At 38.2% G+C, this 24,413-nt stretch overlaps 1 protein-coding gene across 1 annotated transcript; it reads right to left on the reverse strand.

The window, feature by feature from the left end:
• Positions 1–21,622: 21,622 nt before the first annotated feature.
• LOC113920402 (14-3-3 protein theta-like) lies at positions 21,623–23,288 on the reverse strand. The gene is made up of 2 exons (XM_035726843.1): positions 23,229–23,288; positions 21,623–22,644 (listed from the first exon to the last, which is right to left on the reverse strand). The coding sequence occupies exons 1-2, from the start codon at positions 23,286–23,288 to the stop codon at positions 21,949–21,951; spliced, it is 756 nt and encodes a 251-aa protein (XP_035582736.1). The 3' UTR covers positions 21,623–21,948.
• Between the last annotated feature and the right edge of the window lie 1,125 nt (positions 23,289–24,413).

The raw sequence follows: 24,413 nt of genomic DNA on the forward strand, positions 1-24,413 counted from the left end.
GTGTAATGTTATCAATCACAATTTTGAAATGTATGTTACAGAAATAACCAAATCCCCTTGTCGATTGCTTCGTAACGGACTCTCATTAAATCTTTAATCATGGTTATTTTTCAGTCTTTTGTCATTTGTAGACAGTTATTGTTTTACTCTGATGCTTTGGCATAAAAAGATCTTGCAAAAGTGTTTCATCTTCAAGGAGATTCATGGAAAAGACTTTGACAAGTACAGGTTTCTGATAACCAAGATCAATTTGCCTTCATGTGTGAGGAACAATAAGGAGCCTTCAAATGCTCCCCCAAGGCTGAGATCAATAAGATGTAAGCCTTTGCAAGGATTTGGGGGTTTTGGAAGACTTTTATTCCCTATCTGGCACAGTTCCTCTGTCCCTTTCATTGCCTGGTAGGGAAAGGGCACATCCCGGACTGGGATCAGAGCAACAAATGTTAGGAGTTATTTGGACAGTTAGGTAATTAGGGCAAGGGTCCCCATCAAGGAAATACAGAGTCAGGACAGCTAAAATAAAATAACATGGAGATCATGTTTTTCAGCTTAGACAGGACCTCACTGACATTCTGCTTTGTAGCCTTTGCAGAAATGACTTCAGCAAAACATCCTAAAATAAGACAACCACAAAAGCATTTGTCAATATCACAGGCAAGGGGCAGTTAAGACCTAAGCCCCCAGATGTGAGGAAAAAAAAAAAAAAAAAAAAGAAAGAAAGACTGTCAGCACATGGACATTAACCTAATAAGGTAGAGAGATATGTGACCAAAGCCCTGGTTGGCACAACTTAGCACACCCTGATTGCTTAAGAAATTTCCGCAAAAGTCAGGGCGCCTTGGTGGCTCAGTTGGTTAAACAACTGCCTTCAGCTCAGGTCATGATCCTGGAGTCCCAGGAACCAGTCTTGCATCAGGCTCCCTGCTCAGCAGGAAGTATGCTTCTCCCTCTGACCCTCCTGCATCTTGTGCTCTCTCTCTCTCTCTCTCTCTAGTTAAAAAAAAAAAAAGAGAAAGAGAGAGAGGCGGAGCAAGATGGCGGAGGAGTAGGAGACCTGGATTTCATCTGGTCTCAGGAATTCAGCTGAATAGGGATCAAACCATTCTGAACACCTACGAACTCAACAGGAGACGGAAGAAGAGAGTAGCAACAACTCTCTGAACAGAGAAGCGACCACTTACTGGAAGGTAGGACGTGCAGAGAAGTGAATCCCAGGCGATATTCGGGAGGATAGATGGTGGGGGAGGGGGCGTCCGTGGGCCGCTTCTGGCAAGTGATAGAGCCGTGGAGCACAAAATTGGAACTTTTAGAAGCCGGCTCCGCTGAGGGACGTCGCTCCAGTGACTAAACGCAGTGTGGAACCCTCGCGGGACAGTGTGGTCTCAGGACCCTTGGGGTCACAGAAAGACTGGGGGTGCCTGAGTGCAGCAGAGCTCCCAGGTATCGGAGCAGGGAAGACTGCTGCAGAGACGGAGCCGAGGCGCGGACTCTCAGCTCGGGGTTGCCATAAACTGTGATCTGCGGCCCAGTCAGGCCACTGCTCCTCCAGCAGGGACCCAACAAGTGGCAGATCTGGGGAGACTCCCTTCCCTCCCCCGGGAGGAGCAGCGCGGGAGCACACCGCAGGGATCTGCTGGGTTTGGAGACTCCACACGGGGTCGGGTGCCAGAGATAGAAATGCTCGGTCACAGGCTGGGTGAGCACGCAGTGTGGCCGGAGACCAGGGAGACGGGAGTGACTGCTTTTCTCTGGAGCGCACTGAGGAGTGGGGCCCCAAGTTCTCAGCTCCTCCGGGCAGAGATTGGGAGGCCACCATTTTCACCCTGGTCCTCCAAAGCTGTACCAGAGCTTGCAGAGAACAAAAGCTCCTGAGAGCAAACCTAAGCAGCTTGCTTAGCCTGGACCGACAAGGGTGGGGCAATTCCGCCTCCGGCAAAGACATTTGGGAACCACGGCAACAGGCCCCTCACCCAGATATCAGCACGAACAGCCAGCCAAGACTAAGTTTACCTATCAAGGAGAACGGGAGAACTCCAGCGCTAAGGGAATACTGCACATAGAATTCATGGCTTTTTTTTACCATGATTCATTAGTTTTTCAAAGTTAATTTTTTAACTGTTTTTTTTTTAATTTTTCTTTTTCCCTTTTTCAACCAACATCTTATCAATCCCTTTTTTTAAAAAAACATTTTTTATTTTTCATTTTTAGAGTCATATTTTATCCCTTCATACTAGTTACCCTTATTTTTGGCATATATATATATATAAGTTGTTCTCTCTTTAAAATTTTGAGATACAGTTTCTTCTAACAGATCAAAATATACCCTAAATTACTAGTGTATGGCTTTGTTCTAGTCTCCTGCCTGATCACGTTCTTTCCCCTTTTTCTTTTTTTTTTTTTTTTTGTAAATCTTCTTCTTTCTTTTTTCAAACAACTTCTTATCTTATCAATTCCTCTTATAAAATCTTTTATAATTTTCATCTTTACAATCATCTTCCATCCCTTCATTGTATCAACCCTTATTTTGTACATATATAAGTCTTTCTTCCTTTAAAATTTTAGGAGGCACTATTTTCTAACAGACCAAAATACGCCCAAAATCTAGTGTGTGGCACTGATCTATGCACTAGTCTGATCATATTTGATCATATTCTGGTTTTTTTGTATTGTTCTGTTTTTGTTTTTTGCTTTTTCTTTTTGTTTTCTTTTCTTTTTTTCTCTTTCTTTTTTCTTTCTTTCCCTTTCTTTTCTCCTGTTTTCAGGTCTTTTCTGATTTGTATAGAGTATATTTGCTGGGGACGTAGTTAACCTGTTAGCATTTTGTTCTCTCATTCATCTATTCTCCTCTGGACAAAATGACAAGATGAAAAAAATCACCTCAGCCAAAAGAACAAGAGGTAGAACCGTCAGCCAAGGATCTCCTCAATACGGACATTAGTACGATGTCGGACCTAGAGTTCAGAATCATGACTTTAAAGATATTACCTGGGCTTGAAAAAAGCGTGGAAGTTATTAGAGAAACCCTTTCTGGAGAAATAAAAGAACTAAAATCTAACCAAGTCGAAATCAAAAAGGCTGTTAATGAGGTGCAATCAAAAATGGGGGCACTAACTGCTAGGATAAATGAGGCAGAAGAGAGAATCAGCGATATAGAACACCAAATGATGGAAAATAAAGAGGCTGAGAAAAAGAGAGAGAAACAACTACAGGATCATGAGGGCAGAATTCGAGAGATAAGCGATATGATAAGATGAAACAACATTAGAATAATTGGGATCCCAGAAGAAGAAGAAAGAGAGAGAGGGGCAGAAGGTATATTGGAGCAAATAATAGCAGAGAGCTTCCCTAATGTGAGGAAGGAAACAGGCATCAAAATCCAGGAGGCACAGAGAACCCCTCTCAAAATCAATAAAAATAGGTCAACACCCCAACATCTAATAGTAAAACTTACAAGTCTCAGAGACAAAGAGAAAATCCTGAAAGCAGCTCGGGAGAAGAGATATGTAACCTACAATGGTAGAAATATTAGATTGGCAACAGACCTATCCACAGAGACCTGGCAGGCCAGAAAGGACTGGCCTGATATCTTCAGAGCACTAAATGAGAAAAATATGCAGCCAAGAATACTATATCCAGCTAGGCTCACATTGAAAATTGAAGGAGAGATAAAAAGCTTCCAGGAAAAACAAAAACTAAAGGAATTTGAAAACATGAGACCAGCCCTCCATGAAATATTGAAAGGGGTCCTCTAAGTAAAGAGAGAGCCTAAAGGCAGCATAGATCAGAAAGGAACAGAGACAATATACAGTAACAGTCACCTTACAGGCAATACAATGGCACTAAATTCATACCTTTCAATAGTTACCCTGAATGTAAGTGGGCTCAATGCCCCAATCAAAAGACACAGGCTATCAGTTTGGATTAAAAAACAAGACCCATCCATATGCTGTCTGCAAGAGACTCATTTTAGACCCAAAGACACCCCCATATTGAAAGTGAGGGGGTGGAAAACCACTTACCATGCTAATGGACACCAAAAGAAAGCTGGGGTGGCAATCCTTATATCAGACAAATTAGATTTTAAAACAAAGACTGTAATAAGAGAGGAGGAAGGACACTATATCCTACTTAAAGGGTCTATCCAACAAGAAGATCTAACAATTGTAAATATCTATGCCCCTAACATGGGAGCAGCCAATTATATAAGGCAATTAATAACAAAAGCAAAGAAACATATTGCCAACAATACAATAATAGTGGGGGACTTTAACACCCCCTGACTGAAATGGACAGATCATCTAAGCAAAAGATCAACAAGGAAATAAAGACTTTAAATGACACACTGGACCAAATGGACTTCACAGACATATTCAGAACATTCCATCCCAAAGCAATGGAATACACATTCTTCTCTAGTGCCCATGGAACATTCTCCAGAATTGATCACATCCTAGGTCACAAATCAGGTCTCAAACGATACCAAAAGATTGGGATTATTCCCTGCATATTTTCAGACCACAGTGCTTTGAAACTAGAACTCAATCACAAGAGGAAAGTCGGAAAGAACTCAAATACATGGAGGCTAAAGAGCATCCTACAAAAAAATGAATGGGTCAACCAGAAAATTAAAGAACAATTAAAAAAATTCATGGAAATGAATGAAAATGAAAACACAACTGTTCAAAATCTTTGGGATACAGCAAAGGCAGTACTGAGAGGAAAGTATATAGCAATACAAGCCTTTCTCAAGAAACAAGAAAGGTCTCAAATACACGACCTGACCCTACATCTAAGGAGCTGGAGAAAGAACAGCAAATAAAGCCTAAACCCAGCAGGAGAAGAGAAATAATAAAGATCAGAGCAGAAATCAATGAACTAGAAACTGAAAGAACAGTAGAACAGATCAATGAAACTAGGAGCTGGTTCTTTGAAAGAATTAACAAGATTGATAAACCCCTGGCCAGACTTATCCAAAAGAAAAGAGAAATGACCCAAATCAACAAAATCATGAATGAAAGAGGCGAGATCACAACCAACACCAAAGAAATACAAACAGTTATAAGAACATATTATGAGCAACTCTATGCCAGCAAATTAGATAACCTGGAAGAAATGGGTGCATTCCTAGAGATGGATCAACTACCAAAATTGAACCAGGAAGAAATAGAAAACCTGAACAGACCTATAACCACTAAGGAAATTGAAGCAGTCATCAAAAATCTCCCAACAAACAAAAGCCCAGGGCCAGATGACTTCCCAGGGGAATTCTATCAGACATTTAAAGAAGAATTAATACCTATTCCTCTGAAACTGTTCCAAAAAATAGAAATGGAAGGAAAACTTCCAAACTCATTTTATGAGGCCAGCATTACCTTGATCCCAAAACCAGACAAAGACCCCATCAAAAAGGAGAATTACAGACCAATATCCTTGATGAACATGGATGCAAAAATTCTCATCAAAATTCTAGCCAATAAGATCCAACAGTACATTAAAAGGATTCTTCACCATGACCAAGTGGGATTGATCCCTGGGCTGTAAGCCTGGGTCAACATCCGCAAATCAGTCAATGTGATACAATACATTAACAAAAGAAAGAACAAGAATCATATGATCCTCTCAATAGATGCAGAAAAAGCATTTGACAAAGTACAGCATCCTTTCTTGATCAAAACTCCTCAGAGTATAGGGATAGAGGGACATACCTCAATATCATAAAAGCCATCTATGAAAAACCTACAGCAAATATCATTCTCAGTGGGGAAAAGCTGAGAGCTTTTCCCCTAAGGTCAGGAACACGGCAGGGATGTCCACTCTCAGCACTGCTATTCAACATAGTATTAGAAGTCCTGGCCACAGCAATCAGACAACAAAAAGAAATCAAAGGCATCCAAATTGGCAAAGAGGAAGTCAAACTCTCACTCTTTGCAGATGATATGATACTGTATGTGGAAAACCCAAAAGACTCCACCCCAAAACTGGTAGAACTCATACAGGAATTCAGTAAAGTAGCAGGATATAAAATCAATGCACAGAAATCAGTGGCATTCCTATAGACTAACAACAAGACAGAAGAGAGACAAATCAAGGAGTCGATCCCATTTATAATTGCACCCAAAACCATAAAATACCTAGGAATAAATTTAACCAAAGAGGCAATGGATCTGTACTCAGAAAACTATAAAACACTCATGAAAGAAATTGAAGAAGACACAAAGAAATGGAAAAACTTTCCATGCTCATGGATTGGAAGAATCAACATTGTGAAGATGTCAATGCTACCTAGAGCTATCTACACATTCAATGCAATCCCTATCAAAATACCATCCACTTTCTCCAAAGAAATGGAACAAATAATCCTAAAATTTTTATGGAACCAGAAGAGGCCCCAAATAGCTAGAGGAATATTGAAAAAGAAAAACAAAGCTGGCGGCATCACAGTTCCGGACTTCCAACTCTATTACAAAGCTGCCATCATCAGAACAGTATGGTACTGGCACAGAAACAGACACATAGGACAATGGAACAGAATCGAGAGCCCAGAAATGGACCCTCAACTCTATGGTCAACTCATCTTTGACAAAGCCGGAAAGAATGTCCAATGGAAAAAAGACAGTCTCTTCAACAAATGGTGTTGGGAAAATTGGACAGCCACATGCAGAAGAATGAAACTGGACTATTTCCTTACACTACACACAAAAATAGACTCCAAATGGTTGAGAGACCTAAACGTGAGACAGGAGTCCATCAAAATCCTAAAGGAGAACACAGGCAGCAACCACTTCGACCTCAGCCACAGCAACTTCTTCCTAGAAACATCGCCAAAGGCAAGGGAAGTAAGGGCAAAAATGAACTATTGGGATTTCATCAAGATAAAAAGCTTTTGCACAGCAAAAGAAACAGTCCACAAAACCAAAAGACACCCGACAGAATGGGAGAAAATATTTGCAAATGACATATCAGATAAAGGGCTAGTATCCAAAATGTATAAAGAACTTATCAAACTCAACACCCAAAGAACAAATGATCCAATCTAGAAATGGGCAGACGACATGAACAGACATTTTTCCAAAGAAGACATTCAAATGGCCAACAGATACATGAAAAAGTGCTCAAGATTGCTCGGCATCAGGGAAATCCAAATCAGAACCTCAAATGAGATACCAGCTCACACCAGTCAGAATGGCTAAAATTAACAAGTCAGGGAACAACAGATGTTGGCGGCGTTGTGGAGAAAGGGGAACACTCGTACACTGTTGGTGGGAATGCAAGCTGGTGCAACCACTCTGGAAAACAGTATGGAGTTCCCTCAAACAGTTGAAAATAGAGCTACCATACAATCCAGCAATTGCACTACTGGGTATTTACTGCAAAGATACAAATGTAGGGATCCGAAGGGGTATGTGTACCCCAATGTTTACAGAAGCAATGTCCACAATAGCCAAACTGTGGAAAGAGCCAAGATGTCCATCAACAGATGAATGGATAAAGAAGAAGTGGTATATATACACAATGAAATATTATGCAGCCATCAAAAGAATGAGATCTTGCCATTTGCAGTGACATGGATGGAAGTGGAGGGTGGTATGCTGAGTGAAATAAGTCAATCAGAGAAAGACATGTATCATATGACCTCACTGATATGAGGAACTCTTAATCTCAGGAAACAAATTGAGGGTTGCTGGGGTGGTGGGGGTTGGGAGGGATGGGGTGGCTGGGTGATAGACAATGGGTAGGGTATGTGCTATGGTGAGCACTGTGAATTGTGCAAGACTGTTGAATCACAGATCCGTACTCTGAAACAATTAATGCAACATATGTTAAGAAAAAAGAAAAAGAAGAAGATAGCAGGAGGGGAAGAATGAAGGGGAGTAAGTCGGAGGGGGAGACGAACCATGAGAGAGGATGGACTCTGAAAAACACACTGAGGGTTCTAGAGGGGAGGAGGGTGGGGGGATGGGTTAGCTTGGTGATGGGTATTAAAGAGGGCACATTCTGCGTGGAGCACTGGGTGTTATGCACAAACAATGAATCATGGAATAATACATCAAGAACTAATGATGTAATGTATGGTGTTTAACATAAGAGTAAAAAATTTAAAAAAATAATAATAATGACATAATGATAATAAAAATAACGATAATGAGAATACAAGAAAAAAAAAGAAAAAAGGAACGTTCCGCAAAAGAGCTCATAAAAACCGCTACACTTCAAAACTCCAGGGACAACCCACTCGGGTCCCCCTCCCTCTCTAGGAGTTTTATAGTCTTGCTCAGTAAACTTTGTTTTGCTGTACACCATCCTTCCTCTGGTCTACCTCTTCATTCTTCAAAGTGGTGTTAAACAAGAACCACAGGCACTATGAGGACACAAAATCCTGTAACACAAACTGCCTTTCAGAAGGCAAAAGTACTAGTGAAGCAGTTTAAAGTTCTGGGCATCTCCCAAGTAGGGCTACTATTGGAGTTAGATGTGTCTGTGACTCCAGAAGGTATGGGTCAGACACTGGCAGAGACAACAGAAGGGGAAAGTGCCCGTAGGTTATTGGTCCAGCTCTGGAAGGGGGCAAAACCCGACATACCCCATAGAGCAGCTGCTCTTACCAGTATACACAGCATTCCTTCAGGTAGAACCCCTCACACACCAGCTAGTGCCACAGCCAGGGTCTGAGCTCAGAGTGGTCTGTCCAGTAACAGAGGGAATTAGCTCTAAGGACAGTGAATGAAGAGCATTTCAGGCAAAGGGAGGAGAAAATGACTGGCAGGTCCTGGGAATTACTGTAAACTACTCTAGTCTACTTTGAGATTACAAAAATTACTAAATGACACTGTAATCAAGGAAGAGACATGATCCATTTTGATTTTCATTTTGTTTTTATTTTAAGGAGCAATGCCTCTTTATGGGACTAAAGTAATATTTTCATGTGGCAAGAACCCTACCTGAGCAAAGGTACAGGCAATGAGAACACAGACTCCTGTCCATCCCTCCAGGCTCAGAGTTCTACTCCTCAGGGTCAACCCTTGTTGTCACCTTATTTTGTTCTTTCAGAGATAGTTTAAGCAAGTAAAGCATTAGAAATATTTAAATGTGTCTCCAGGTTTATCAGTGCATCCCAACAAGAGGGTGCAATAAATATGTTCTATCTTGCATCTGGGTTTATCCTAGAGGTTTTTGTTTTTTTTTTTAAGTTTTTATTTATTTGACAGAGAAAGACACAGCGAGAGAGGTGTTTTATTTAATTAGCATGTAAAATCTACCTTGTTTTTAAAAAGAGTTGCTCAGCATTTCTTCTGAAGAATGCATCTCAGTATGTTTTCTCAACGACCCATTGATGGTCATTTAAATCATTCCTGTACCTACACCTCTTGTACCTGTGTGTATATTGATATACACACACATACACACCTGTATACATATATGTACCTGTATATTTATAAACAAATATATACTTGTCTTACGTATAAATGTGAATGTGTAATATATAAATGCATATGTATATACTTATGACTATAAATATATATATTTGTCCAAAGAATACATTGTAGAATTTTACTGGGTCAAAATATGTTTATTTTTAATTTTGATGTGTACTGTCAAGTCTTCCAAAGACATTGTCGTAAGTTTTGCTTACAACAACAGTGCCTTGGGGTGTCTAGTTTTCTACAGTTACATCCACAAAGTAAACATTTGCTGAGATTAATAAATTGTCTGGACTAATAAACATGCCAAGGTTAATCAAAAGGTATAAAACAGAATTTATCATATTTTAATTTGCATTTCTTTACTTATACGTGATATTGGATCCTACCATTTTGAATCTCAGAATGATGTCTCTTGGGGAACTGTATGGTAGATGGAGGTTAAATTTGAGATTTGAAGAGGAAATCTGCAGTGGGGCAAAGTGGGAATCATTTTCAATTAATAACTAAAACATGTAAATAAACATGATTCCACAGATGGGGAGAAAGCAGGAGATTTTTACCTGAGAAGGATGTAAGAAGGGACATAATGTTTATTTACTTCCCTATTCCACAATATGTTTGGCTTAAGCATGTTGAGCTTTTTTATTATTTTATTTTATTTTATTTTATTTTATTTTATTTTTATTTTATTTTATTTTATTTTATTTTATTATTTTATTTTATTTTATTTTATTTTATTTTATTTTATTTTATTTTATTTTTTATTTTTCTTTTAAAATGATAATGACTTTCCCTGACATTTTGATGGAAGCTGGCCCTAGATATCAGAGGAGAATACTAGTCAAGAATCAGATGCCCTCTCCCAATCCATAAACCTACTTTTGTTCCTGAAGAATAGTCTGACACATGGAATGTTTTTACCAAGCCATCCATCAAGTTTGAGTGATGTGGAAATGAAATTATAGATAGTATCATTTTAAGAGGTTGTTCTTCGAGAAACACTGGAAATAGAGCCATGATTTAGAAACAAGAAAAGCCAAGCATCAAAACATAGTAATAGCTGGTGGTTTGGAAGGAAAAACATACAGGCTGACCTACTTTAAAATAACCCCATCCATGCCCCTATCTGGATTGAGGCTGTTTTTAAACAAAATGAGTGTTTGGGAAGGTGCTGTATTTTTCTTTGGCAAAGGCCAGCATGTGTTTTTAGTCTCCAGAAATATTAAATGTCCTCAAAAAACTTGATGGTACAGATTTGAGAATTCTGCCCTAACAGATTAATCTATGCCAGGTGCTTCCTATGTAGATAGAAAATGATACAAGTGGTGTCATTACTAAAAAATCACCTAGCAAATAATGGGAAGAACTGAGAAAAGACCGGTTTATTGTAACTTTTCAGCTGGTACCTTTAGAACATATCGCGAATTATCATACCACTGTGATATCAGAAATAGCATACATTGTAGAAATTTTAAGTATAAAAAAAACAGCTGTTGTGACTGCGCTGACTATGGTATTAATGGAAGACCTGATGGCAAATATATGTAAATTATTAGTTATAAAGAGAACATAAATCCAACCAGCTAAATATTATATGACCCAGTTTTGTAAATATGAAACCAAGCCTACCATCCATTTGCCCTCTAAAGTGCAGAATAAATATTTGTAGTCTGAATTATAAATCTATAATGCCCAATGATTTTATTTCTTTTTTCCCTCTACTCTCTTTTTTTCCCTCTTATTATGCTATCTTATGCCTTGTGGGACAGAGATGGTAAAAGGAATGATGCCAGCATTCCTACACGCTCAAGTGTGGTATTAACTGAGGCTATAATCACACACAGTTTACATGAGATGTTCATTGCAGAGCGGGATGCCCCATATTCTTAACTCTACAATGCTTGATTTCATTTTAATTTTTAAGGCATTAAGAAGGCCATGATAATTCAACCACCTAATAAGGAAAAAAAAAAGATTAGGACAGGAAAAAAATCTAAACCATTTAAAACTGCTGAAGTATTTTGCATGATTCACAATTGTCCAGCCAAAAGAACCTGTAAAATGGAATAAGTGTTTTGAATTAGTCCCATTCTCTTTTCATTAAAAAAGTGTTAATTGATGATGAAATTGAATTTTAAAGGCCTCCTACCCTGTCTCCCTGTCTTTGCTGTTCCTCCTCCACCTCTTCCCCACTTAATTTTCAGCAAAGTTGATGCAGTACAAATTTTAAAAGGCAAATCTGGCTAAAATCCTTAGAGTTCTTTCCATTGCACTTGGAGTTAACTCCAAATTCCTAAGCATGGTTGGACCCCAGGGGAGGTCTCTGATTTTTTTCTCCAGCCTAGGTGTTGATCCCCCCCAACCCAGCCCTGCATCACACTTATTAAACCTTGTGAATTTCCCATGAAGGTGCATGGCTGCCTATGTTCCTTCAACTGCATGGAGGACTTCCTCTTGCTCAGACCTGCTCTGTCTTTGTGATCACATACTTGTCCTGAAGGCTCAACACAAGCACCATCTGATTTATGATGTATGTCCCAACTATCCCAATTAAAGTCACTCCCCCCCACCTTTCTGCCTAACCCTGTGCATTGAACATTTATAGTTCCTTCCTTCTCTCCCCCTACACCCTGTCTCCTTTTCAGGGGCACCTCCTCCATGCTAGCTGATGTTAATGAGACTGGGATTCGGGACCTCCTTTGTAGACCATGCACTGTTGCCTCACTTGATGTCTAGAAAAAGTCCAAGGAATGAGTCAGTGAACCATTGCAATTTGGTGTTATTACATACATTTTCAAACATGGGCTGTGGGAAAGTCTGGGAAGAAGTGGGTGTGTTGGGAGCCAGGATTCTGGCTTTGTGGATTAAGTGCATATTAAGAAATGAAACGTGATAAGGAAATAAATGAAGATACAGTCACAATTCAAGGCCTGTCCCTGGCTCCAAAGTCTTCACTCTTCTTCTACTGTTTTCTGACTCGGGACCTTCTGTTTCCTATGTAAGTAGCTTGACCTTTTTTTTTTTTTTTTTTAAACCAACAGGATACTCCTGTGTATTACTCCACACTATGCGGACTTCTATAGGTTATAATATTTTATTCAACATTTTTATTTCTATGCTTCTGGCTCTCAGCATTTTCAAATCTAAAATTAGCCACTTAATTTAAATACACTCCTTTCTGAAATTAAAAAGGAATTAAATGGACATTATCTTTGCCTGATGGTTATGCCAAAGTGCGTATGTTGACTAGTGGGGTTCTAAGGCTAGCCTTGGGCACCTGTGATAAAATTGCCACAATCTCATTAACTGGGAGACCTCCCTTGACATAGAAACAAACTGAAGTGGTCAAGAAAATAAATGTGGGCACTAAAACTGTCAACACTTTTATCCTAACATTGCTTTCTTTGGCCTACTGTAGAATCCACTCTGCTAAGTAATGTGATGGGGAAGCCTTCAGAGTTTCCACAACAAGACTTGGGCTCTTGTCTCTGGTAAAAGTTGTTGAAGCCGATCTAACATGGTGGTTACCTCTCTGCTCGCTGTTTCTTTTCTTTTCTTTTTTTTTTTCTTCCCTTTTTAAAAAATATTTTATTCATTAAAAAAATAAAGATTTTATTTATTTATTTGAGCGAGACAGAGAGTGAGAGAAAGCATGAGGTGGGGAGGGAGAAACAGACTCCCCTACTGAGCAGGGAGCACCCCCTATGCGGGGCTGGATCCCAGAACCCTGGAATCATGACCTGAGCCGAAGGCAGATGCTTAACTGACAGAGCTACCCAGGTGCCCTCCATTCAGTTTCTTAATGGGGCAATCAGACCACAAATTCTCAGGTGATGAAGAAGCAAAGGGTTACTACAGAGTTGCCAGCACGTGCCAAAGGCAGTTGGAGGAAACTATCAGCTTCTATCACCTCTGGTACTAATTAGCTTCCTCTTCATTAATTACATGCGGTTGTCTACAGTCCATTTTGTTTTGTAGTTAAGTTTTCAGAGAGTATCATCCTGTTTTTCTGTTTTGTTTTTGCAATGTAGTCATAGTGCTATATAGGATACAAAAGAAAACTAAGCATGTCCTGGACATGCATGTTTGCTTTAGAATATGAATTCCTTTCTAAACAAGATGGTTGTCTTTTGAAACAAGAGTTCCAGGATGTGTGTCCTGGGGAATGGTGAGGGGAGGTCACTGGGTGATGACTATGAGTATCCAAGAGGTGCGAGCCTTTCCTAATTCACACTGTTGATGAAGTTCCTGATGGTCTCTGAAGGCCCATGTTATGATCAAAACAGCCAGCAATTTCTGAAATTGGCTGGGGATAAATACCAATTAGAACAAAAGTCTGCAGCTTTTTCTCTAAGGGTATGATGATTTGGCATGCTTAGGGTAAAGTGTCTTTATTCAGATCCAGAATAAACCTCATAGAACATGTAATCCAAACTTTAAAGACATACAGACATAGATGGACAGGCTGAAGTGCACACAACTGATTCATGGCAGAGTCAAGACAAAAAATAAACCAGCTGACAAAAGATACACTAGCAGCATTCTCCTCACATGTACTTTGGAATCTTGCTTTGCTAATCAGCTGCTTTCCCATAATTTTGAGTCTTTCCCTCTCTGCCTGTAACTTCTCAGCATACTAACATCTCAACAATTTTTAAAAGAAAATCAGCCTTGACAATGTATTGTACTATACCAACAATATTTTACTGATGTTTCTTCTTATCCAATGCTTGCTACTTCTATTCTGCCCTCACCATCTCCCACCCCATCCCTAGACCCACATACATTCAGCACCTAATCTGCTGGGTCCAGTTTTGACTGGACACATCCCTTCAATGTTACCCCAGGGTCATCTTTAACAGTTAAAATCCAAGAACATCTTTGTAAAACTTTTCTGGATCTCTACATGGAATTGTTGGGAATGCTGATTACGGTCATCTTAAAACATTCTCCTTGGTTTTTTGTGACCACTCTTCTTTGTGTCTTCACTGGGATAAACTCCCCTATGATTATTTTCTGCAGATATCACCACTCCCACTTTCTCTAAGTTCTGGTTTCCCACATTCTGTTTTCAGCCTTTCTTCCAACCTTTTGTGCCCTTGTGCCTTTATTCATCCTGTGCCAGGCTCCAACAAACCCAGATTTGTCCCCGGAATCTGGAGACCTCTATGCAATTACTAATCTGCCACCTAGACTTGGGCAATACACGCCCCCCCCCCAACACAGACACACAGACACACACAGAGCACCTCAAACACACAAAATGTTAACGTTGTTAATTCCCCCATGCCTCACCTCCAAACTAGCTTCTCCCGGTGGCACCTTTGGTGAATGGTGTCACTAACTATTTATGCAGTTTCCTAAGAGAAGCTCCTGGCCAGTATCACTCACTCCTTCCTTTCCCTTTCTCACATTACCCATTTGTCCCCATCTTCTGTTCATTCTTCCACTGAAATATCTATTACATTCTTTCTTCCTCTGAAATCGCACTCCCAACCTCAGTCACTATCTCACTGAAGACCTTTATCATATCTTGCCTAAATGATCATTATTTCTTATGATTTCCCTATTATCATTGTTTCTCCAGTCTATCACCTCACTTATTGTAAGAATAATCTCTACCACAGAAAGAAATGGACATAGGAATTATGTCATGTGCCACCTAAGACCTTCAGTTCTTGGTTTTGGGTTCAGTCCAGTGGCTCATGTTGGCAAAACAGAGCTTTGTCTTGATGTCAAAACTGAAAACTTAAGTCTCCTTTGTCTGGAAATACTAGCTCCTTTCTCCTGAACTTCCCTGCAGGGAGAATTGACAACCTATGTGCCTTGAGGACCACTCGTGAAATTCCAGTGGGCACAGAAGACAGTTTGTGCTGGTGTTTGCGTATCTATCTCCTTCCCTCTGTACAGTTTATGTCATTGATGGCTGGGGACACTGTATTCGTGTGTGTGTGTGTGTGCGTGCACATATCTTCCCCATTTTCTAGCACAAAATTTGTCATACTATAGGTTTTAAAAATATTTTTGAATGAATTGATGAATCATGATGAATCATATGTATGATACACACCCAGACATATTGTATTATGTGCATACCATTATTTGCATATATCTTCAGGGCTAGGAATAAGTCCCTCTTGGACTCTACTGTGGAAGTCTGCTGGGTATCCATGCATACACAACCTGGAAGTGGAGGTGAGGGGGTCTCATGTCCCTACACAGAGAAGTTTCAACCAGTTGGGGATGGGAGCCTGTGGGTAAATGTGCCACCTGTCTTCAGCTGGGACCCACCTCATTCACCTTATCCCATGTATTTTCTCTGAAGATCCTGTAGGATCAGAGCTCCTTCAGTGGTGGCCAAACTTTTCACTCATTCTTATATTGATCCTCTCTTCAACACTTCCCATCTGTCACTTCTCCTGAGAATTACATTCTCCATCAGCAATCAGACCTAAGATGTCATCACAGCCTCTGTTCTTGAGGGAACACAGGTGGAAGCAGTTACTACTGGTCACAACAGAGAAAAAAGCCTGCAGATTTTATTATCTAAATCCTTTTCATAACAACAATTTTCCAGGAAAAGAATTTTCTGGTTTTATAAAAAAATATGTTTTCAGGAAATTTGTTAGCTTGATATAGTAAATTTATACATGGATATAGGTATATGGTTAGTATATGATTTGAGCATCAGTGCTGTCGTTCATAAGTTACTTAACCTGGTAAATTTAATACTCTCAACAAACTACAGTTTTGTCATCAATGAGATAGGGGTGTTAATAATCCCCTTACAGGGTTGTTGTGAGTGTCAAATGCAATAGTGAATGCAACATGCCACTTAGAACCAAAATCCGAAATCTGCTGTGCTGTCCTTCACTACATAGCAACACATTTCTGTAAAGGTGCAGAGTATGAAATGGAGAGAGGTAAGCTATTGTCATTCATCGTAACCATGGCTTTCAGTTATAGAAAACTAAAATTGTTTAAAACACTTAATAACACTTCAATTTTGAATATTTATTTCCACCAATACATTTTTCCTCAACTTTTTTTTCTCTTCAACAGCTTAAGTTTACAGATGTTGATCTGTTGGAAGCTTAAGGGTTGTTCTTACTAGCATAAAAAATGATTTTTTCTCAGTTGCATTAGTTGAAGAAACACAGAGTTCTTATTACTTATATTAGCACTTTGTTTTTCCATTTGGTATGAAGTCATGAGGTGGGGTGCAGTAATATTCACAAAACAGTACTGTCCTAACAGATATGAAAATAACCATCAAATCAACTGATGGACATCAGAATGCCAATCTGGAATGGCCTGAAATATTGATTTATTAACTAACATACCAAAATTTGAATTCAGCATATTCAAGGTATTTAACACCTATCCATTTAAAATGTTTGAAAAAACAGAAGAACACAGGTCAGGTGCACTAATGTCAGGATCTACCTATTTTTGTTCTAAAATAATGTAATTTCTTTACAGGAAGAATGATTTTTATTCAATACACTAGAAATTCTACCCAGGATAAAGGACTCCACTTCCACTATTAAATGGTGCTGCTCCATAGATAAAATACATAGGAGTAGTACAGAAATAGCATTTTTTCCTTTGTTTTTTTATTGTTTTTTTATCTGTGTGTATTGCCCCAGCATGAAAATTTTTGAGAATACTTACCACTTCTGACTTAATTATTTTCCACATCATCTTAAAAATGGCCAGTTTGATGCTCAAAATAATATACTTTACTAGTTCTTTATCTCCTTAAAAACCTTTATTAGCATAGCATTTGGCTCCTAGAGGCTGATGTTTATACAATAAATGAATGAACAAGTGTATTACAAATATTGCATTGTGGGTGTGTTGAGCCAAAAGCCACATTGACACCCTTGAAAAATAAGCTGGAGAGCCTGTGATTTCCACATGGCTAATTGTCAAAACACTTCTCTACTGCTAACAAGTAATGGCATAATTCTCCCCTTTTCTTAGCCTGCATATATGGAATCATCCTTCTTCATCACTTACAGCTTATTAGTCTTATCACTTCTTCCTTTAAATAGTCTCACGTTCACAATTCATTTATCCCCTTGTAAATTCCTTTATTCCGGTCCTGTACAACTCTTGCCTAGTTGGCTGTAATTGTTGACTATGAGATTTCCTTCTTGACTTTATTTTCTTTTCTGTCATTGACCCATTCACTGAGCTTGTTTAATCTTTCTTTTTTTTTCATTTTCATATAGTCTTTTTTTATTATGTTATGTTAATCACCATATATTACATCATTAGTTTTTGATGTAGTGATCCATGATTCATTGTTTGTGTGTAACACCCAGTGCTCCATTCAGTACATGCCCTCCTTTATACCCATCACCTTTCTTAAGTGCCATTTTTTTTCTCATTTGCTACCTCCACCAAAAAGCCTACATGTCTCTAGTCTATATCCTCAGATCTAAATTTCTTCATCTTTATTTCTTGTTTGAGTTTGTCAGCTACAGGAAAATCTGAGAAGAAGACATTAAATCCCTCTAAATCCCAAAACACCCCTGCTACCATGGGTTTCCATGCTATAGCTCCTCTGGGAGCTGACTTCCTTGCCAGTCAAGTTGCAATATTCTTACTGCACTGAACTGTTTTCACTTAATATCGTATGATGACCTTCTTCCTCCTGATTATTCTGATTTTTTTCCCTAGATATTTTGTTTTTATTCTCTCTATATACTCTTCCTAGCTCCTTAAATCTTATTCATTTAAGTCCCAGAATTAAACCTTACCACTGCTATTCTAGAGAAATTATAAACATATTTCCCATGAGTACTTCCAGGTTGTTCTAAGGTAACAATTCCATAATACTATTTGTAATTTCCCTATCCATTTCTTGGGAATATTTGTGAATACCTTAACAGAAAAACCGAAGTTTTGTTTGTTATTGCCCCCAATCTTTTGCCACTGAAACAAGCCAACAACTCAAATGAAGACTGTAAACTCTTTGAGAGTAGAGACAATATCATTTTCTTTTACCACCATATTCCCAGAAGCTTTTTATAGTGGTCAGCTCATAAAAGTCACTTAATAAATATGAGTTGAAATAATCATGACTGGATGATTAAATATACATGTATTTCCTACATGGGTGCAATCACACAGCTTATGTCAATTTGCATTACATCATGAGTTGAGCTTCCTTGCCATTAAAACTCTTGAGAAATATCACAAATATGTATGGGATATTCAATTGTATAGATATAACTTCCTTATTTGTTATATTATTGGATGTTTCACTTGCCTTCATATTTTACTTTAATGAATAATGTGAGACATATGTCCTTATTTGTATTTCTGATTATGTCCTTAGATTAGATTTCTGCCTTTGAAATTATTAGGTCAATGGCATACATATTTTGCTTTTTAATTATAATTATAAGATTCTTTTCCAACAGAATTGTAGAATAGTTTATACCTTAGTAATACACCTTAGTGCATACATTTATGTTTTAAGATATCCTTTGTAATCTTGACTAATTTTACTTATTAAAAAATTTATGGTTGAAAAAAATAGTTTGGGGTGCTTGGGTGGCTCAGTCAGCTGATTGTCCAACTCTTGGTTTTGGCTCAGGTCATGATCTTAGGGTGGTGAGATTAAGCCCTACTTGGGCTCCTGGCTCAGGGAGGAGTTTGCGCTCCCCCTCCTTCTGCCCCTTCCCTCCGCTCACTTGCGCTTTCTCTCTTTCAAATAAATAATCTTTAAAAATTAGTTTAGAAATTTTCAAACATGTACAAAGGAAGAGAAAATGGTACAATGAATTTCCATATAGCCAGCTCCAATGGGGACCAACTGACTCATGGACAATCTTATTTTATCTATATCTCCACTCATTTATCCTGCCCCCGGGATTACAGTGAGGAAAATTCCAAACGTTCTATCATTTCACCTATAAATATTTAACTACATGTTTCTAATAGATAGGGGTTCTTTTTGTAAACAAAACACAGTAGTATTACCACACCAAAGCAAAATTAACAATTATTTCTTAGTATCATTAAGTATTTAGCATTAAATTTGTGTGCTTACATATAGACTTATATACTATCCCCCTGGGTGCCTGGGTGGTTCAGTTGGTTAAGCGACTGCCTTCGGCTCCGGTCATGATCCCGGAGTCCCGGGATCGAGTCCCGCATCGGGCTCCCTGCTCGGCAGGGAGCCTGCTTCTCCCTCTGACCCTCCCCCCTCTCATGTACTATCTCTCTCTCATTCTCACTCTCTCAAATAAATAAATATTAAAAAAAAAGACTATACTATCCTCCTCATTTATTTATTTTTTTTAAGTAATCTTTGAAGAAACCAGGTTATTTGTTCTATATAATTTCTAAAGTCAGGATATTGAAGGGTGCATATTCATGGTGCCATTTGATTTATTCCTCTATCTCTTTTATTTCCTTTACATTGGTAGCCAGAATAATCAATTAATTAAATTATTCATTTATGCATTTATTGGTAAGCCTACTTCACATGTGCTGTTGATAATTCCTTCAGGAAACACATACATTTATGTTTATCTTTTTATATTAGCAGCCATTGATAATTATGAAATCATTGAGTGATAAAGCGTTGCAGGTTGCAATATTCTAATTTTAGTATTCCTTCTTCATTTATTAGCTAGAAAACTTTCTTAACAGAAATTTCTTATCAACTATTCAGTTACTCTAAGGTACTACTCAAATGGGAAAAGATAAATGCTTGATTCTTCTCTTTTATTTTCTAATTTTTAAAATAACAAGTGGTTTCTTTAGTACTCTCAAAAGATGCCCAATCAACGTTGCCTTGAAAGTGTCATCAGGAGCTTATAGATTCAAACATAACTTGATGAGTTTTAATCCAATGCTATTGTGATACTAATAGAGGCTCAAATCATCCTGTCATTGGCAGTTAGAGTTCCTTCAGGTTGGGTTGTGCATCCTGGTAGTCTTTGATTGCTTCCTTATGTCCTCATTTAATGGGATGTTCCATATATGCATCTTTTACGTTTTCCTGCTCAAGGAACAGTTTTCCCCTTGACTCAGTTTTCAAGATATATAATCATAATCATATCATATACATATTCAGTCTTGTTTTCTTTTGTTTGTAACTCATGTAATTGCATTTTTCTAGTAATTTTAATAGAAAATATTTCCAATAAAATATTACACATTATTGGAGGCCATGACCTTTCTTATGTAGTTTCTAACAAAAATCATCTTTGTTTTTCCATTGGGTGAAATGCTGGTTTTGGTCTGGGAAATGTTAACTTCTTTGTTATCAAATTTATTTTCCAACTAGAAATAATTCAAGTATATTGTACTTTTAATACCATTTCTTCTGAACAACCATCCATCCCCTGGAATGAGTCAGATTCCTCCAATAAGAAAATACTTATTCCTAATTCCCAGGCTTTGTTTATGATTTTTTTTTTAACTGTTCACTTTGGGCTTCCCTGCCAGGATTGTCTGTATTTAAATTCCACTTTGGTTTTTTTTTGGTTTATAAAATGTAGTTTTATTTTATGTTACTCTGCTGTTACATAGGGCATAACATTTCCACAAGGCTTTTTTGGGACTACAGTCAATGATTAGCAACACACAATAGTGGTCCAACTCTCTACATGACAATCACTAGACAAACTGGACACCCTCTCATATGTGCACAAATCTGCATGGAAAAGTACTAACGTTTTAGACTTGGACTTGTGTACTTTATTTTCCCTTTCTAGTGTAGTAAGAAATGACATGCACCTTAATTTGCCAAAAACAATGCTTGTGTTCTGGCAGCAACATGCTACTTCTATTACATAGTAAAGTGAATACCAGAACTACAAAGGCAGGAGGTGTAAGTGAATTTTTATTGGGAAGGGAAGTTGTCAACTTAAACAGCAGCAATGAAGAATGAATAAGGAAACTTCCTGTTGTCACAGATATACAAGACCTCCATCATATATAATACAGGAGGCATTTCAATTTGTGACCCCCAGTGCAGAAATGCCAAATGCTTTTCCATTCAATTGAATACTTCTGGATTCCTACCAAAAAGGAATACATTAAGAGCAAGGAAAAGTTGCTTACTCAAAGGAAACCCCTGAAGAAAAGTAAGGGAGGGAATGTAGAAATTAAGTTATGTAGAACACTTTGTAAATTGTAATGACTACATTTTCATATCTTCAGAATAATACAAAACACAGTCACTTGCAGAACTGGTTCAGACTACTTCAATACCAGATACATTTTTAGTCCTCTACATAAGTGTTTGGAAGTTACTTATGTTTATATGAAATGAAACTATTAATACTTTTCTACAGCAGTAACTGCACACCAGGAAGGCCAAGACAAACACAAATCAAGGAATGGAGTTTTCCCAAAGCTGCAGTGTGAAAAGACTATAAACAGTTGATTCCATACACAAGAATAGGTTTCTTTGCTATAGGAAATCCAAATAGAATAAGGAATGGAGATGAGTAAAAAGGTTTCTTGAGGGGAAGAAGGATGACCACCCTGTATGCATTTAGTTTTCTGCCCCTTCTGCTGCATCACATTCTTCTCCTGCACTGTCTGATGTCCATAATGTTAGGTTGTCTCTAAGCAACTGCATGATGAGGGTGCTGTCTTTGTATGAATCTTCATTCAGTGTATCAAGTTCTGCAATGGCCTCATCAAAAGCTGTTTTAGCCAGTGTGCAGGCAAGCTCTGGGTTATTAAGGATCTCATAGTAAAATACAGAAAAGTTAAGAGCCAGCCCCAGTTGGATTGGGTGTGTGGGCTGCATCTCTTTCTTGCTTATATCAAAAGCTTCTTGGTAACCTCCTTGGGAATTATCTATCGTTTGTTTTCGATCATCACCACATGCAACTTCAGCAAGGTACCGGAAGTAATCTCCCTTCATTTTCAGATAGAAGACCTTACTCTCTGGATTAGTTGCATTGGCTATTAAATACTTATCCAACAATTCCAGCACCGTGGTGCAGATGGACCTTAGCTCAGACTCCACTTTCTCCCGATAGTCCTTAATCAGCCGCAACTTCTTGTCCGAGGTGTCGGTTTTCTGCTCGATGCTCGAGATGACCCTCCAGGAGGACCTGCGGCCCCCGACCACGTTTTTGTAGGCCACCGAGAGCAGGTTGCGCTCCTCATTGCGGACGGCCTTGACATCTCCGCGGCCGCGGTGCGAGTCCCACCACTTTGATCGGCTTTTGGCTTTAGCCTAGGACCCTCCCGTCTCAGCCTACCCCGAAGCCCATTTAAATTCCATTTTGATTTTGAATCTTGAACCAAATGTATACTTCTGAGAAAAAAAAATTAAACTAGTAAACTAAGAAATAAAGTCTTCTTTCAAAACCATCGGAGTTAACTTCTTCAGTTGTTAGTGTTTGATTTTTGTCTGTCTTCCCCATTCAATCTAGGGCTATATAGCACTCAAATTGTCTTCATTTCCATATTCCTAGAGCATAGAATAAGGCTAGGACAAAGAGCTTCTCTGGAAATACTTACAGAATGGATGGTTAAAGTACTTGTGCAACCCTGCCAAATGATAACCCTCTGATCATCTTCTCATTTATCTGTGAATATAAGCACGGTCAGCCCAACCCACCCCTATTTAGCAGGTAGTTGATCCATAGTTACTTCTTGTTTGTTAATTTTGCATTCACAATTATATCTTATACTCATTAAAGAGTGAAAATGTAATAGCTAAGGTAGTGCTATCTCTCGTATTCTATAAAATCCAAAATAACACAATTGAAATATATTACGGATTCACATAAAAGTTTCAAACATACTGTGACTCACCTCCGAGCAGTCTGACTCACGGACTAAGCTTTGTATCTTTCTACCATGCAATTCTTTCATGCTTTGAAGTTCTCTGCCAGATTCCCAGCAAAGCCTGAGCAGATGTAGAAAGGAAGTGTGGAACCAACATACACTAGCCTAAAAGTGACCCTCATCATCTTTGCTCACCCATCATCTGCATAGTTGTCTGGAAAATGAAGTTCATGGCTGAGCAGCCATTTACCAGAAACTATTTTATGCAACAGAAAAGGAGCAATGATATTTGGTGGTCAGATAGCCATCTCTGTCACTGTAAACAATTATGATGGTTCTATCAACCTAATGCCATTGTGTTAGTGTTCAAAAATTGTGTTAATGTTCTGTTCTTTTAACTCATTATTTGACTTGTGTCGGTGTTCATTTAACTCATTATGCAAATTATTTAGAGCGTGTAACCCATGAAAGCAACTATTACAAAATGCAAAGCTCTTGGGAATCAGAGTAGGAGAAAGAAATGGATTCAAATTCACTTATCTACAAAAATGCACATAAGTGTATAAAAAGGTACAAAGATTTATAATTTTACCATATGTACAAAGTATGGACTGCATAATATTTGGTCACTTGTGCCAGTTACTTATTGCATTTATTTATTTATGTAAAATTTAAAGAGTGATTTCACATATATTCTTCTGTTTGTATTACAAAGACACACAAAGATATTTTCATCATAGCATTGATTCTTAATAGCAAAAATAACAACCATCTATATGTCCACAAATAGATGGTAATTTATATAAATTATAGTTCAGATAAGAAAGAAAATATGGAGATATTCAATATTTTTTGACTATGCCTTTTCAATATACAAAGTATGTTCAGTACATTCCTTCATGAATGGACTTCCAAATATGACTCATAATATAGTTTCATTTTATAAAAAGTATGTACATTGTATTAGTTTTCTATAGACACTTAACATATTACCACCATGTTATCAGGTTAAAACAATACCTACTTAACTACAGGATAGTATGTGGTCAGAAGTCTAAGACAAGGTGATTTGATTCTCTGCTCATGGTCTTTCCAGGCTGAAGTCAAAGTTTAGCCAACGCGCATTCCTTTCTGAAGGTTGTGAAGAATTCACTTCTGATCTCATTTACATTATGGGCAGAATTCAGCTGTTTGTGGTTGTGAGACAGAGGT

Source organism: Zalophus californianus, chromosome 3 (genome assembly GCF_009762305.2).
Source record: "Zalophus californianus isolate mZalCal1 chromosome 3, mZalCal1.pri.v2, whole genome shotgun sequence".
In the NCBI taxonomy this organism is placed as follows: domain Eukaryota; kingdom Metazoa; phylum Chordata; class Mammalia; order Carnivora; family Otariidae; genus Zalophus; species Zalophus californianus.

Bases quoted from the DNA above. Each gene is read 5' to 3' on its own strand.
- LOC113920402 (XM_035726843.1), bottom strand. From the start codon at position 23,288: ATGAAAGAATTGCATGGTAGAAAGATACAAAGCTTAGTCCGTGAGTCA. The intron at 22,645-23,228 runs GTGAGTCACAGT...GGAGGGTCCTAG, and splicing joins GTGAGTCAGACTGCTCGGAG to GCTAAAGCCAAAAGCCGATC.